This window comes from Cyprinus carpio, chromosome A10 (assembly GCF_018340385.1).
Source record: "Cyprinus carpio isolate SPL01 chromosome A10, ASM1834038v1, whole genome shotgun sequence".
NCBI lineage: Eukaryota > Metazoa > Chordata > Actinopteri > Cypriniformes > Cyprinidae > Cyprinus > Cyprinus carpio.
In genome coordinates this window covers 7,425,106-7,440,936 of record NC_056581.1, presented here as the reverse complement: position 1 = coordinate 7,440,936, position 15,831 = coordinate 7,425,106, and the positions used below count along the sequence as shown (strand labels likewise).

The 15,831-nt window shown below is 38.3% G+C and overlaps 1 protein-coding gene across 14 annotated transcripts in view; it reads right to left on the bottom strand.

Moving 5' to 3' along the window:
- The window catches only part of LOC109063108 (protocadherin beta-16-like), a 115,153-nt gene that overhangs the window by 79,046 nt on the left and 20,276 nt on the right, over window positions 1-15,831 (bottom strand). For 2 of the 14 annotated variants that reach the window (XM_042764928.1, XM_042764929.1), the window contains exon 1: window positions 11,795-14,388. The exons of 8 other annotated variants lie outside the window; for them this stretch is intronic. In XM_042764928.1, coding sequence (XP_042620862.1) covers window positions 11,795-14,347 — 2,553 coding nt within the window. In that variant the 5' untranslated portion in view covers window positions 14,348-14,388. Of the gene's footprint in view, window positions 1-2,564; window positions 5,249-7,968; window positions 10,570-11,794; window positions 14,389-15,831 lie in introns of those variants that run through there. 4 more of the 14 variants (XM_042764935.1, XM_042764949.1, XM_042764933.1 and 1 more) reach the window with 4 other exon arrangements.

Below are 15,831 nucleotides of genomic sequence, written 5' to 3'. Positions count from 1 at the left end.
TTAACATACAGGTGCTGGTCATATAATTAGAATATCATCAAAAGTTGATTTATTTCACTAATTCCTTTCAAAATGTGAAACTTGTATATTATATTCATTCATTACACACAGACTGATATATTTCAAATGTTTATTTCTTTTAATTTTGATGATTATAACTGACAACTAAGTAAAATCCCAAATTCAGTATCTCAGAAAATTAGAATATTGGGCAAAAGGTTCATTATTGAAGACACCTGGTGCCACACTCTAATCAGTTAATTAACTCAAAACACCTGCAAATGCCTTTAAATGGTCTCTCAGTCTAGTTCTGTAGGCTACACAATCATGGGGAAGACTGCTGACTTTACAGTTGTCCAAAAGACGACCATTGACACCTTGCACAAGGAGGGCAAGACACAAAAGGTCATTGCAAAAGAGGCTGGCTGTTCACAGATCTCTGTGTCCAAGCACATTAATAGAGAGGCGAAGGGAAGGAAAAGATGTGGTAGAAAAAAGTGTACAAGCAATAGGGATAACCGCACCATGGAGAGGATTGTGAAACAAAACCCATTCAAAAATGTGGGGGAGATTCACAAAGAGTGGACTGCAGCTCGAGTCAGTGCTTCAAGAACCACTACGCACAGACGTATGCAAGACTTGGGTTTCAGCTGTCGCGTTCCTTGTGTCAAGCCACTCTTGAACAACAGACAGCATCAGAAGCATCTCGCCTGGGCTAAAGACAAAAAGGACTGGACTGCTGCTGAGTGGCCCAAAGTTATGTTCTCTGATGAAAGTTAATTTTACATTTACGCATTTAGCAGACAAATTTTGCAGTAAATTTTGCATTTCCTTTGGAAATCAGGGTCCCAGAGTCTGGAGGAAGAGAGGAGAGGCACACAATCCACGTTGCTTGAGGTCCAGTGTAAAGTTTCGACAGTCAGTGATTGTTTGGGGTGCCATGTCATCTGCTGGTGTTGGTCCACTGTGTTTTCTGAGGTCCAAGGTCAACTTGGCACCTGCACACAGTGCCAAAGATTCCAGTACCTGGTATAAGGACCATGGTATCCCTGTTCTTAATTGGCCAGCAAAATTGCCTGACCTTAACCCCATAGAAAATCTATGGGGTATTGTTAAGAGGAAGATGCGATGTGCCAGACCCAAGAATGCAGAAGAGCTGAAGGCCACTATCAGAGCAGACTGGGCTCTCATTACACCTGAGCAGTGCCACAGACTGATCGACTCCATGCCAGGCCGCATTGCTGCAGTAATTCAGGCAAAAGGAGCCCCAACTACTGTAAGTATTGAGTGCTGTACATGCTCATACTTTTCATGTTCATACTTTTCAGTTGGCCAAGATTTCTAAAAATCCTTTCTTTGTGTTGGTCTTAAGTAATATTCTTATTTTATGAGATACTGAATTTGTGATTTTCCTTAGTTGTCAGTTATAATCATCAAAATTAAAAGAAATATACATTTGAAATATATCTGTCACAGTGTCTGTTCTGTGTCTCCCTGGGTGGCCACTAGAGGTCTCACTTCCCCTGATTGTCACCCCCTTCTGAACTACATTTCCCACTAGCCTTATCTGTTCATCACTGTTCATTGTGTTCAGCTGTCACCACTTACCTTGTTTGCACCTGTCTATAAATAGCCTGGTTGTTTTCTGTCATTGTTACGGAGTCCTTGTTGAATGTCACCCTGCGGTTTCCTGGTTCCCTGGTGGATGTTCGTGTTTCATGTTTTGGACTGTTTATGTTTGGTTTTGACCCCTGCCTGGACTGTTTATGATTTTGGATTGCCCTAATAAAACATACTGCATTTGGATCTACCTGTCTGTGTGCGTTACGTGACAATATCAGTCTGTGTATAATGAATTAATATAATATACAAGTTTCACTTTTTGAATGGAATTAGTGAAATAAATCAACTTTTTGATGATATTCTAATTATATGACCAGCACCTGTATATGTGTATATATATGTATATATATATATATATATATAATAACGCTCCACCGTTCTCGTAAACTTAAATCTTACTATGCACTGCACTACTTAAATATAAGAAAACAAACATGATTCATTTATTAGTGAAAATAAATTCGAAATCATAAGGTATTATGTAACAATGCAGTGCGACAGACAGAACAGACTTTATTGTCGAACCACGATTTTAAGGTAACACTACGGTAAGGCTAAATTCCTTAGCATTAGTTAATGCTTTATGAATCATGAACTAAAATGATAAACATTTTATAGCGTTTATAGTAGTTTAATATTATCACCTACTAATATTGTTTCTAAATTTTATGATAAACGTATTATGAACAAAAGTTATTTAATACTGAAAAATAGTATAATTATATGCTAACATTTAATAAATGGTGTAAAAATTAATTATCAGTACAACTTGCATCTATATGTTATATAGGCCTAGTGAAAAAGATTCTCCGATATTACTAAGCAAAACTTGTTGAATGTAATTTTAATATCACAAAGACTTTACATTATTATTATTATTATTATTATTATTATTATTATTATTATTATTATTATTATTATTAAATAGCAGTTGATCTTACCATTTCAGAACATTTGCCGGAATCTTCTAAGAAGTTCCTTTCCTTCATTGCGCGCTGCATCGTCTCAATGAAACTCGGGTCCACCATCAAAGCATTCTGTCCACCGAGTGTAGAAAACTTACAGTCACTCTTCCTCGAGTCAGTCGTCATGCACACTTCATAATTATACCCGTGCGGCAGAGTTCCAGTCACTCCTGTGTCTGCGTAATGCGGTGGATAGTACGGGATAACAGGCGGATTGGACTGATGTAAGAAGCGAGATTGTCTCCATCTGTAGATCTTAACTGATATTATGACAACCACACAAGTGATAAATAGGAAAGAAACCGCAGCCAGAGATAGAACTAAATAAAAAGTCAGGTTCTCGTCATACTGTTTTTCATGAGTAAAATCCGTGAACTCTGAGAGCACTTCAGGAAAGCTGTCAGCCACAGCCACGTTAATGGAGACCACAGCTGAGCGAGAGGGATGTCCGTTATCCTCCACAACAACAGTCAGTTTTTGTTTGACTGCATCTTTATCAGTCACTTGTCGCACAGTTCTTATTTCTCCATTCTGTAAACCCACTTCAAACAGCGCTCTGTCTGTAGCTTTCTGTAGTTTATAGGAGAGCCAGGCATTCTGTCCAGAGTCCACATCAACAGCAACCACTTTAGTGACCAGATATCCAACATCTGCAGCACGAGGCACAATCTCAGCCACCACAGAGGCACCAGTCTGTACTGGATACAGAATCTGAGGAGCGTTGTCATTCTGATCTTGGATTATAATGTCCAAAGTCACGTTAGTGCTGAGGGGTGGAGAGCCTCCATCTTGCGCTTTCACACAAACACGAACACTTTTCATTTGTTCGTAGTCAAAACCGCGCAGTGTGTGAACCACTCCACTGTCAGCATTTACTGATATAAGAGAGGAAACAGGGGATCCATCCACTGTAGTCTCATCTAGAAGATACGAAATACGAGCGTTCTGGTTCCAGTCATCATCTTGAGCACTCAGAGTAAATATGGACAAACCAGGTGGATTGTTTTCAGTAACATATGCAGTGTAAACACTCTTTTGAAACCTGGGCGGATTGTCATTAACATCGGATACCTTCAGATTTAACGTTTTCTGACTAGAAAGCGCGGGAGATCCTGAATCTATAGCCGTGACTGTGATATTATATTTTGCCACACGTTCACGATCTAAAGCTGCATCGGTGACCAAAGTGTAATAATTTCGTAGTGAAGAGTGTAGTTTAAATGGAGTATTTCGATCTACCATACAGTCAACAAGTCCATTTTCACCTGCATCTAGATCTTTGACACTGAAAATAGCGATAGTGGTGCCAAGAGGTGCGTCTTCACTCACTGAGCTTGAAAATGACAACACACCAATAACAGGTGCATTGTCGTTTACGTCAATTAAATCAACTATGACTTTCGCCGAGTTTCCTAAACCACCCTGATCTTTGGCCTCGATGCCAATTTCATATTTTTTTGATTTTTCAAAGTCAAGCACCCCAGACAGAGTAATAACACCTGTTTTTTCATCTATTTCAAACACTTCATTTATGTTTCCTTTCAAATTAGCAAAGCTGTATGAGATCAAACTATACATTCCACTATCTGCATCACTTGCATTAACAGTTGTGATATAAGTTCCTTTAGGCGCATTTTCCGCTATCGTTGCCTTATAAACTGATTGGTTGAATACTGGTGCGTTGTCATTTGCATCTAGTACATTCACCTCTATTTTCATATTACCAGATCTCTGAGGGTTTCCTCCGTCAACTGCTGTGAGGATGAGAGACAGTCGTGGATGCTGCTCTCTGTCTAGAGGCTTCTGAAGCACCATTTCAGCATATTTAACTCCATCAGGGCGCAAGTGTTGTTTCAGAATAAAATTATTGTTGGTTGACATAATATAATTTTGGAGAGCATTCACACCCACATCAGGATCATCTGCGCTTCCCAGTAAGAAACGAGCCCCAGTTGTGGCTGATTCACTTATTTCAAGATTAATTTCATCTTTAGGAAATGTTGGCGAGTGATCGTTTACATCCAGTATTTCCACCGTAACATGATGTAGTTCCATTGGATTATTAAGTATTATTTCAAACGCAAAGCTGCACGGAGTGGTTTCAGCGCAAAGCTGCTCTCGGTCAATTCTCTCATTTACAACCAAGATCCCTTTGTCTGTTTTCAGCTCTACGTACTCAGTGCTGTCGCCAGACACGATACGAGCCTGACCCGAGCGCAGTCTTTGAACATCCAGACCAAGATCATGAGCTATATTCCCGATGAGCGATCCTTTTTTCATTTCCTCTGGAACCGAGTAACGAATCTGTGCGTTTATGTTTGATATCGAACAAGCAGCCATGATGAATAAGACCCTCCATAAGAAAACGCGATCCAGTGGGTGTCCTCGCGATTGGTAACAATGAAACCTACATGCTCTAATCACTAGCATTTTTATAGGTTACGTATTCAAATTACAAACTTTAGAGGATTTTACGCAATTAAAATATCCACAAAAACATCCAGTTTGTTTGCTATTAGTCAGTGAATGTCTCCTTTCATCGACTCTCTTTAGTCTCCTCCAGAATCTCCTACCAGCATCACCACAGCTCCACCAACCACTGGCGATCACCTTGCGTTTCTACAAATCAACAGCGGCCCTTAGAGTTAAAAACGGGAAACAGCAATAATAAATGCTATGAAATGTCACAGAACTAGAACTGCAGTGCTTTCAATTATTTGATCTTGATTAAAGGATAAAACATCCCTACAGGACTATATATATATATATATATATATATATATATATATATATATATATATATATATATATATATATATATATATATATATATATATATATATATATATATATATATATATAAAGACAGACACGCAATAACCATCCATTGTTAACGTAAATGTTAATCATACTGTACACTGAAAAGTGCTAGATAATATTATTGAAAAATAATTTCATGGTAATATTACAGATTACAGATTTGCCTTTACATACAACATTTATAGCCCTTAAAGCTACTTAAAGACATTAGTTGTTGCATTAAGCATGAACTAATAACAACGCATAATTTTACAGATTTTATTTATCTAGATCAGGGATCCTCAAATCTGGACCTCGAGATCCACTTTCTTGCAGAGTTTAGCTCTAACCCTAATCAAACGCACCTGAGCATGCTAATCAATGTCTTTGGGAATATTAGAAAATCACAGGCAGGTGACTTTGATCAGGGTTGGAGCTAAACTCTGCAGCGCATTGGACCTCCAGCCAGGGGCGTTTCTAGGATTTTCATTTTGGGGGGCTCCGGCCCCAATAAGGGTATTTTTTATTTTTTTTATTTATTTTTTTTTTTTACAATGGAGACTTCCTGATTCATTATTAGGACATTCATGTTTATCCTTTGACGATACCACTGCTTTTTCTCATGAAATGTACGTGGAAATTGGCAGACAATTAAAACAACATAAGGGTTCAAACTGCAGTGAATCTTGGGAACACAGTGGTATTGTGTGTGAGAGGCTGTCTACGTTCTATTCTCAACTGACTTGCTCATTTGCAGACCTACTCCCGCACGACAAGAAAAAATGTTGTATATCCATCTACAATGAAATATAAATTATTATTATTTTTTTTTTGCTTTTTAGCCTTTATAATCAACAATACGGTTGGTTATACATCAAGTCACCCCCTGAAAATTTATTTCATTTCAAATCATTTACTAACCAGCTAATATTCATTAAGAATATAGACAAAACATGTATTAATGTAATTGTCTATTGGCAATTTGTTTAATCGGTTCTATATTTATTTCTATATATTAAAAATAACAACATGAATTATCAATTTGCCACTTCTATAAATCAATTACTTAAAAAAATCCCTTTACTCTATTCGTCTCTTACTCTAATATATGTATCATGATATACTAATGATTAATTATTACTTAATACAAAATTATATTTAATAATACAAAACAAAATAACTCCACATGATGTTTCTCTCTGTGCCCTTTAGTGTTTTCAGACAATGATGTGTGTCTTTAATCATTTCTGTGCATGGCTGCATAATGTAATGCCGAAATACACAATAATAAAGTAAATTAAAATAAATCATGATCGTTTTCTAAAGTACGTTTTCATGGGTGTTAATCGCTTCATTTTTGTTGGAAGGAAAAACAACTATCACACTGTGATGAGGGCTGAAGGTGAACGCAGCGAAGATGTATTGGTATTGGATGAGAAACCGAACTGTGTATTGGTCCAGTAACGTTATGTAAACTGCAATTACAAGAACTGCACCAATGCAGATGTCATATATTAGCAATATATAAATAATTGAAGAAAATAAAGCAATCAAAGTCTCTTTTAGGTATTCTTTTAGACACACACACACACACCTTGTACTCTCTGATGTTCGCTCTGATCGGCGCCCCTGCGGATTGAAAAACGCGCTGAATCCATGCAGACTCAGATCAGGGGAGGAGCAGAAACTTGACGCAGCATGCGGCCGTTTCAAATGAGTTTTTAAAGGGGACTGAAGCGATCACAAATTAATTAATCAAATTATTTTTTAGGGGGGCTGGGCAGAAGTTTAGGAGTTTAGGAAGTTTTAGCTGAAGCCCCCCTAAAAAGGGCCTAGTAACGCCCCTGCCTCCAGCTGAGCGAGAGGGCTGTCCGTTATCCTCCACAACAACAGTCAGTTTTTGTTTGACTGCATCTTTATCAGTCACTTGTCGCACAGTTCTTATTTCTCCATTCTGTAAACCCACTTCAAACAGCGCTCTGTCTGTAGCTTTCTGTAGATTATAGGAGAGCCAGGCATTCTGTCCAGAGTCCACATCAACAGCCACCACTTTAGTAACCAGATATCCAACATCTGCAGCACGAGGCACAATCTCAGCCACCACAGAGGCAACAGTCTGTACTGGATACAGAATCTGAGGAGCGTTGTCATTCTGATCTTGGATTATAATGTCCAAAGTCACATTAGTGCTGAGGGGTGGAGAGCCTCCATCTTGTGCTTTTTTTTTTTTTTTTTTTTTTTTTGAGGAAGGGGGATCTAGATTCATGTAATAACTATTTATTTTTCATTTAAACGATTTTTCAAATTGCTGACCAAAGTTAACAAGTCCAACGTGAATCGTTAAAAGTATTACTATATCTAGAAATTTACCAATAAGTGCTTTTAAAAATCAGTTTTTTTTTGCTTGTTTGTTTGTTTGTTTGTTTGTTTTGTAGCGAATGCATTATGTAATGTTAATGAATTAAACCTCATTATAATATGTTATAGATTTACCATATCTTAACACACCATTGTTACTCACCACAGTTCACTGTATGTAATTTTAATTTTATATGGACTTTTTAAGAACAGGTGATCTTACCATTTCAGGCAACTCGGGATCCTCTAAGTTTTTTTCCTTGATCGTTCGCTGCATCGTCTCAGTGAAACTCGGGCCCACGACTAAAACATTCTGTCCACCGAGTGTAGAAAACTTACAGTCACTCTTCCTCGAGTCAGTCGTCATGCACACTTCATAATTATACCCGTGCGGCAGAGTTCCAGTCACTCCTGTGTCTGCGTAATGCGGTGGATAGTACGGGATAACAGGCAGATTGGACTGATATAATAAGCGAGATTGTTTCCACCTGTAGATTTTAACTGATATTATAACAACCACACATGTAATAAATAGGAAAGAAACCGCAGCCAGAGCGAGAACTAAATAAAAGGTTAGATTCTCGTCATACGGTTTTCCATGCGTAAAGTCTGTGAACTCTGAGAGCACTTCAGGAAAGCTATCAGCCACAGCCACGTTAATGGAGACCACAGCTGAGCGAGAGGGCTGTCCGTTATCCTCCACAACAACAGTCAGTTTTTGTTTGACTGCATCTTTATCAGTCACTTGTCGCACAGTTCTTATTTCTCCATTCTGTAAACCCACTTCAAACAGCGCTCTGTCTGTAGCTTTCTGTAGTTTATAGGAGAGCCAGGCATTTTGTCCAGAGTCCACATCAACAGCCACCACTTTAGTGACCAGATATCCAACCTCTGCAGCACGAGGCACAATCTCAGCCACCACAGAAGCACCAGTCTGTACTGGATACAGAACCTGAGGAGCGTTGTCATTCTGATCCTGGATATTGATAGTTATTGTCACTTCAGAGCTCAGGGGCGGGGATCCTCCATCTCGAGCGGTCACGTTAAAGGCAAACGATTTCAGCTGTTCAAAATCAAATGATTTAACTGCATGAATAGTGCCAGTAAGTGAATCTACAGATATGAGAGAACTTAGCGGTGCACCACGCATGTCTTCATCCTTCAGGAAATAAGACAATTGCGCATTGGGACCCCAATCAGCATCATTTGCTTTAACGGTCATTATAGTCAGACCAGGAGAATTATTTTCACTAACAAATGTTTTATAATCCTCGAACTCGAATACTGGCGGATTGTCATTCACATCAGATATTTTTACATTAAGCGTTTTGTTTGAGTGACTCGCAGGACTTCCATTATCTGACACTAAGATCGTTATGTTATATTCAGCAAGACTTTCTCGATCAAGCATATCATCAGTAACTAAACTATAATAATCCGTGAGAGATGACTCGATTTTAAACGGTATGTTTTGATTTATTGAGCACTGAACAAGGCCATTTTTACCAGAATCTGCGTCCTCTACGTTAATGACGGCTACAGTTGTTCCCACCGGGGAATTTTCAGGAAGGGTGTTTGAGAACGACATCAGCTGTATGGTTGGAGAATTGTCATTCTCATCAATTACATCTATGATAATTTTGCAAGTATCCGAGAAGCCTCCTTTATCCCTTGCATTTATGTTTAATTGATAACTATTTTGCAGTTCATAATCTAAATGATCAAGAAGTCTAATCTCACCTGTATCTGTGTTTATCCCGAAAAGCTCATTTGCTTCTTTGGTTGCAAGAGCAAAGGAATAGGAAACATGACCATTTACACCTTCGTCAGCATCAGCAGCACTAATAGTACCGATAACAGTACCAACAGGCGAATTCTCTCTAACTTCAGTTTTAAATACTGATTGTTTACACATTGGAGCATTATCATTAACATCAAGAACAGTAACGTGAATTTTTACAGTGCCTGATTTCTGAGGTGACCCACCATCAGTTGCCACAAGAACTAATTTAATCTCATCGCGTTCCTCTCGGTCTAGTTCTCGTTGTAAAACCATCTCAATGTATTTGTTCCCATCAGTCTGGCTATGAACCTCCAGTTTAAAACTATCCGTTGGATGTAGTTTATAGTTCTGTATACCATTTAGACCTACATCTGTATCTATGGCGCTGTCTAAAGGAAAGCGAGCTCCTAAAATGGCATTTTCAGCTATTTTCAAATTAACATTTTCTTTCGGAAATAACGGGGCATTATCGTTTATATCTTGCACCTCTACTGTGACTCGATGGAGTTGAATAGGGTTTTCAACGATAAGATCAAAGCTGAAGCTGCAAGGCGTCGTTTGCTTACAGAGCTCCTCGCGATCTATCCTTTCTTTAACTACTAGAGTCCCTTTGTCTCTGCTCAGATCGACATACTGTCGTCCGCCCTTTGTTACGACGCGAGCTTTTCCAGATATGAGTCTACTTATCTCTATCCCCAGATCTTTGGCGATGTTTCCAACGAATGATCCCTCTGGCTTTTCCTCTGGGATGGAATATCTCGCATTGCAATATATGACGTCCACTCCGTAAAAGCAGATAATAAAAAACACAACCTGCCATTTTGAGTGTGTAGAAACCATCCACGGATTGTGTGCATTGCTCGATAACCTTAAGAAAACCATCCTGAGAAGCTGTGTCTTCAAACGATGTTGGATAAAGTGTGAAAAGCCATTAGAATCCTAAATCCGCAATAAAGCATTTATTTTCTTTCCACCGGAAAAAAACGCTCCATATGACCAACCTACAGACACATCAGTAAGTGACTGGCAATACTTACTACTGAGAAAAGAAGAGCTCTACTCTGATGTTAATCAACAGCGGCACTCAGAGCTCTAAAGTTGCAAATACAAGAACAACAGCTTTACTACGACCGTTGCAAGCCAAAATGATGACATCAATACCACAAGAAGAAGAACAATAACAATAAACTGCATTGTATTAATGTGTTTGTGTGTGTGTGTGTGTGTGTGTGTGTGTGTGTGTGTGTGTGTGTGTGTGTGTGTGTGTGTGTGTGTGTGCGTGTCCGCTGACGATTTCAACACCATCGCGATGAACAGCACCCATGAATTGATAGTTTTCAGTCACGTGACTGGCTCGAAGTCCTGGCGGGCAAAACATCCATAGAACTGCAGCACAAGCCAGTCAATTTCCCATCTGTTTCCAATCCAAAAATATTTAAATCATCTCTCAAAAGAATAAAACAAAGATATGTGAACAAAACACAAGTACTGGCCATTAGCAATCCATATAAATCACCCACCGCAATATTTCAATTACTAAAAACAGCGGGACATTCTGAAACATTTAATGTGAAAACACTTGAAGTGCCTTTAAAACAGTGATATTAAAAGAACAAATTCAGTACACTTCTTGTTGATGATGCGTGCTTTATACAGACCAGCAAATGTGCCTGGAACATAAACGCAAAGCGTTAAATGGTTAAACGTCTTCTTTATATTGGTTTTCTATGGGGAAAAAAAATAATAATATTAAACTTTGCACATCGCGTTTATATTCTGGGTTCATCTGCTTTCTTGTACAAAGTCTGCATCATCAATAAGGTGTATTTTGAATTCGGACTTTATATTTTACTGTCTTACTACATTACTTCTAAACGCAAACCTCATAAAAATAACTGCCGGTCAGCGGAGGAAAGCATTGTTTTGCCCTCCATGTGGGCGTTTCTGTAAGTGTGTGCCGTCACGGGAAAACTATCAATAGACTGCTAGATTCTCAGACTGTCCTTAGATTAAAAACGTAACAGCAAGTTGAAAAATAAATAAATAAATAAATAAATAAAAATAAAAGCGCAGAGCTCTGTGAAACCCATGGATTACTCAAACTCACTATATGTGTATGTATGTATGTATGCATATATATTTCAAAGCCGATATTATCTAACAATTAAATAACATCAACAGGCTGAACAAGCGAAGATTTGTGGTGTAATGGCCATAAAGTCATAGAGCCAATTATTAATTTAATCTATTCATGCAAGGATCTTACCATTTCTTGTTGCTCAGATTTTTCAAGAATGTTATTTTCCTTCATTGCGCGCTGCATCGTCTCAGTGAAACTCGGGTCCACCACTAAAACATTCTGTCCACCGAGTGTAGAAAACTTACAGTCACTCTTCCTCGAGTCAGTCGTCATGCACACCATGAATTCATAATTAGACCCGTGCGGCAGAGTTCCAGTCACTCCTGTGTCTGCGTAATGCGGTGGATAGTACGGGATAACAGGCAGATTGGACTGATATAATAAGCGAGATTGTTTCCACCTGTAGATTTTAACTGATATTATGACAACCACACAGGTGATAAATAGGAAAGAAACCGCAGCCAGAGCGAGAACTAAATAAAAGGTTAGATTCTCGTCATAAGGTTTTCCATGCGTAAAGTCTGTGAACTCTGAGAGCACTTCAGGAAAGCTATCAGCCACAGCCACGTTAATGGAGACCACAGCTGAGCGAGAGGGCTGTCCGTTATCCTCCACAACAACAGTCAGTTTTTGTTTGACTGCATCTTTATCAGTCACTTGTCGCACAGTTCTTATTTCTCCAGTCTGTAAACCCACTTCAAACAGCGCTCTGTCTGTAGCTTTCTGTAGTTTATAGGAGAGCCAGGCATTCTGTCCAGAGTCCACATCAACAGCCACCACTTTAGTGACCAGATATCCAACCTCTGCAGCACGAGGCACAATCTCAGCCACCACAGAAGCACCAGTCTGTACTGGATACAGAATCTGAGGAGTGTTGTCATTCTGATCCTGGATATTGATAGTTATTGTCACTTCAGAGCTCAAGGGCGGGGACCCTGCATCTCGAGCTGTCACGTTAAAGGCAAACGATTTCAACTGCTCAAAATCAAATGATTTAACTGCATGAATAGTGCCAGTAAGTGAATCTACAGATATGAGAGAACTTAGCGGTGCACCACGCATGTCTTCATCCTTCAGGAAATAAGACAATTGCGCATTGGGACCCCAATCAGCATCATTTGCTTTAACAGTCATTATAGTCAGACCAGGATAATTATTTTCACTAACAAATGTTTTATAATCCTCGAATTCGAATACTGGCGGATTGTCATTCACATCAGATATTTTTATATTAAGCGTTTTGTTTGCGTGACTCGCAGGACTTCCATTATCTGACACTAAGATCGTTATGTTATATTCAGCAAGACTTTCTCGATCAAGCATATCATCAGTAACTAAACTATAATAATCCGTGAGAGATGACTCAATTTTAAACGGTATGTTTTGATTTATTGAGCACTGAACGAGGCCATTTTTACCAGAATCTGCGTCCTCTACGTTAATGACGGCTACAGTTGTTCCCACCGGGGAATTTTCAGGAAGGGTGTTTGAGAACGACATCAGCTGTATGGTTGGAGAATTGTCATTCTCATCAATTACATCTATGATAATTTTGCAGGTATCTGCGAGACCTCCTTTATCTCTCGCTTTAATATTTATTTGATAACTATTTTGAGATTCATAATCTAAATGATCAAGAAGTCTAATTTCACCTGTGTCTGTATTTATCTCAAAAAGCTCCCTTGCTTCTTTGCTTGCAACAGCAAAGGAATAGGAAACCTGGCCATTTACACCTTCATCAGCATCAGCAGCACTAATAGTACCGATAACAGTACCAGCAGGCGAATTCTCTCTAACTTCAGTTTTAAATACTGACTGTTTGCACACTGGAGCATTATCATTAACATCAAGAACAGTAACGTGAATTTTTACAGTGCCTGATTTCTGAGGTGACCCACCATCAGTTGCCACAAGAACCAATTGAATCTCATCGCGCTCCTCTCGGTCTAGTTCTCGTTGTAAAACCATCTCAACGTATTTGTTTCCATCAGTCTGACTATGAATCTCCAGTTTAAAACTATCCGTTGGATGTAGTTTATAGTTCTGTATTCCATTTAGACCTACATCTTTATCTATTGCGCTATCCAAAGGAAACCTAGTTCCAGAAATTGCATTTTCACTTACTTCCAAATTAACAATTTCTTTCGGAAATAACGGGGCATTATCGTTTATATCTTGCACCTCAACTGTGACTCGATGGAGCTGAATAGGGTTTTCAACGATAAGATCAAAGCTGAAGCTGCAAGGCGTCGTTTGCTTACAGAGCTCCTCGCGATCTATCCTTTCTTTAACTACTAGAGTCCCTTTGTCTCTGCTCAGATCGACATACTGTCGTCCGCCCTTTGTTACGACGCGAGCTTTTCCAGATATGAGTCTACTTATCTCTATCCCCAGATCTTTGGCGATGTTTCCAACGAATGATCCCTCTGGCTTTTCCTCTGGGATGGAATATCTCGCATTGCAATATATGACGTCCACTCCGTAAAAGCAGATAATAAAAAACACAACCTGCCATTTTGAATGTGTAGAAACCATCCACGGATTGTGTGCATTGCTCGATAACCTTAAGAAAGCCATCTTGATAAGCTGCGTCGTCATACGAAATTGGAACAAGTATGAATGAACATTATAATCCCAAATTAACGCATTTACGTTCTTTTCATTGGAAGAACACTGCATATGTCCAACCTCAGCAAACGATTCAATAAGGGATGGACTGTTGAGCAAAAACGCGCTCAACTCAGATGTTAGTCAACAGCGGCACTCAGAGCTTCAAAGTCGCAAATACAAGACCAACAGCCTTATTGCTACTGTTACAAGCCAAAATGCACCATCAGTTCAGGCATTAATCAGTAATAGGCAATGGTGGGGAAACACTAACCATTTCAGCACTACCGGAATGAACAGCACCCGACCTTTAATCCAGAATACAATGTTAAAGAAGCTCCAACAACTGAAAAAAGTACACCTTCAGGAAATACACTTAAGAAAGGTCTAAAAACTAATCTTTAGCACTTGACATGTCTTGTTGAAATACTGACTTTAGTTTATTATTATTATTATTAAAAATAAAAAATAATAAAAAAAACCTTTAGAAAATAAATCTTTATCTAATACATAGTTAAAAATCTTGAAAAATGTTAATTTATTCAGACAAAACAAATTTGATCAAATAAACTGATTGATTGATTTCTGTTGTTGTTTTCACCAGCTAACATCATCAGGGAATAAGCCAGTCAACATCTTTACAGTTTTAACATGTTAAAGCAACCAAATTATCAAACATTTCTCTTTTAATTCTTGACTGAATAACATCAACAGGTTGTGCTTTGTGCCTGGTTGTACAAATTAATGTATTTATAGTCAGTTGCCCATACAGATTTCCAGGCCTTTTCAGTCTCTATTATAAAATTAATGATTTTAATATGTACATCGCAAGCATGCATCCCAGTTAATTTAGAACAAATAAGATTTTTTCTTACCTTAAGGAGAATATCCATTATTGGTTCACCGAAGAGAGCATGAAAGACAAAAATTAGATTAAACAAGTTAGGGCTGCTTACATTAAATCTTTAAGGCATTAAAGTTAAAAAGCATGATATTATGGCCAGCTAAACAAACAAAAAATAAATAAATAAAAATATAAAGAATTTCCCCTTTTTAAGGATACTGTATTTTAAAGATATTATTGTAAAAGCAATACATACAAACATACATACATACATAGATATTTTTTAAAAATCAAAAAATCAAATAAGCTTTACAGATCTTTGTTGGAAGTGGAATACAACAATATTATTACTAACATTCATGCTTGTTAAATAAGCCATAAACAATTATTAATTGCACATGGACATGTGGAACAGTCCTTAACATACTGGCAATTAAAGTCACAGTGACAGTAATGTCCATAATATAAGACACCTAAGAAATTGCTTCAGAGAGACGGGAAGAACAGCTTCATCCTTGCAGTGGCAAACCATGCATAACCATGTGTCCCCATGTTTGAGAACTTGTCTTGGGGAAACATCTCACAGCAAGAACTGGCAAAACTATTTCAGTCCAAGGATGAGATTCTCTGTAGTACTTAAGCAGCTGGTGGACACACTCTATACTGACTGCACTTGACATTGACCCTCTTTTTGTTCAGGGACTTATTCCAT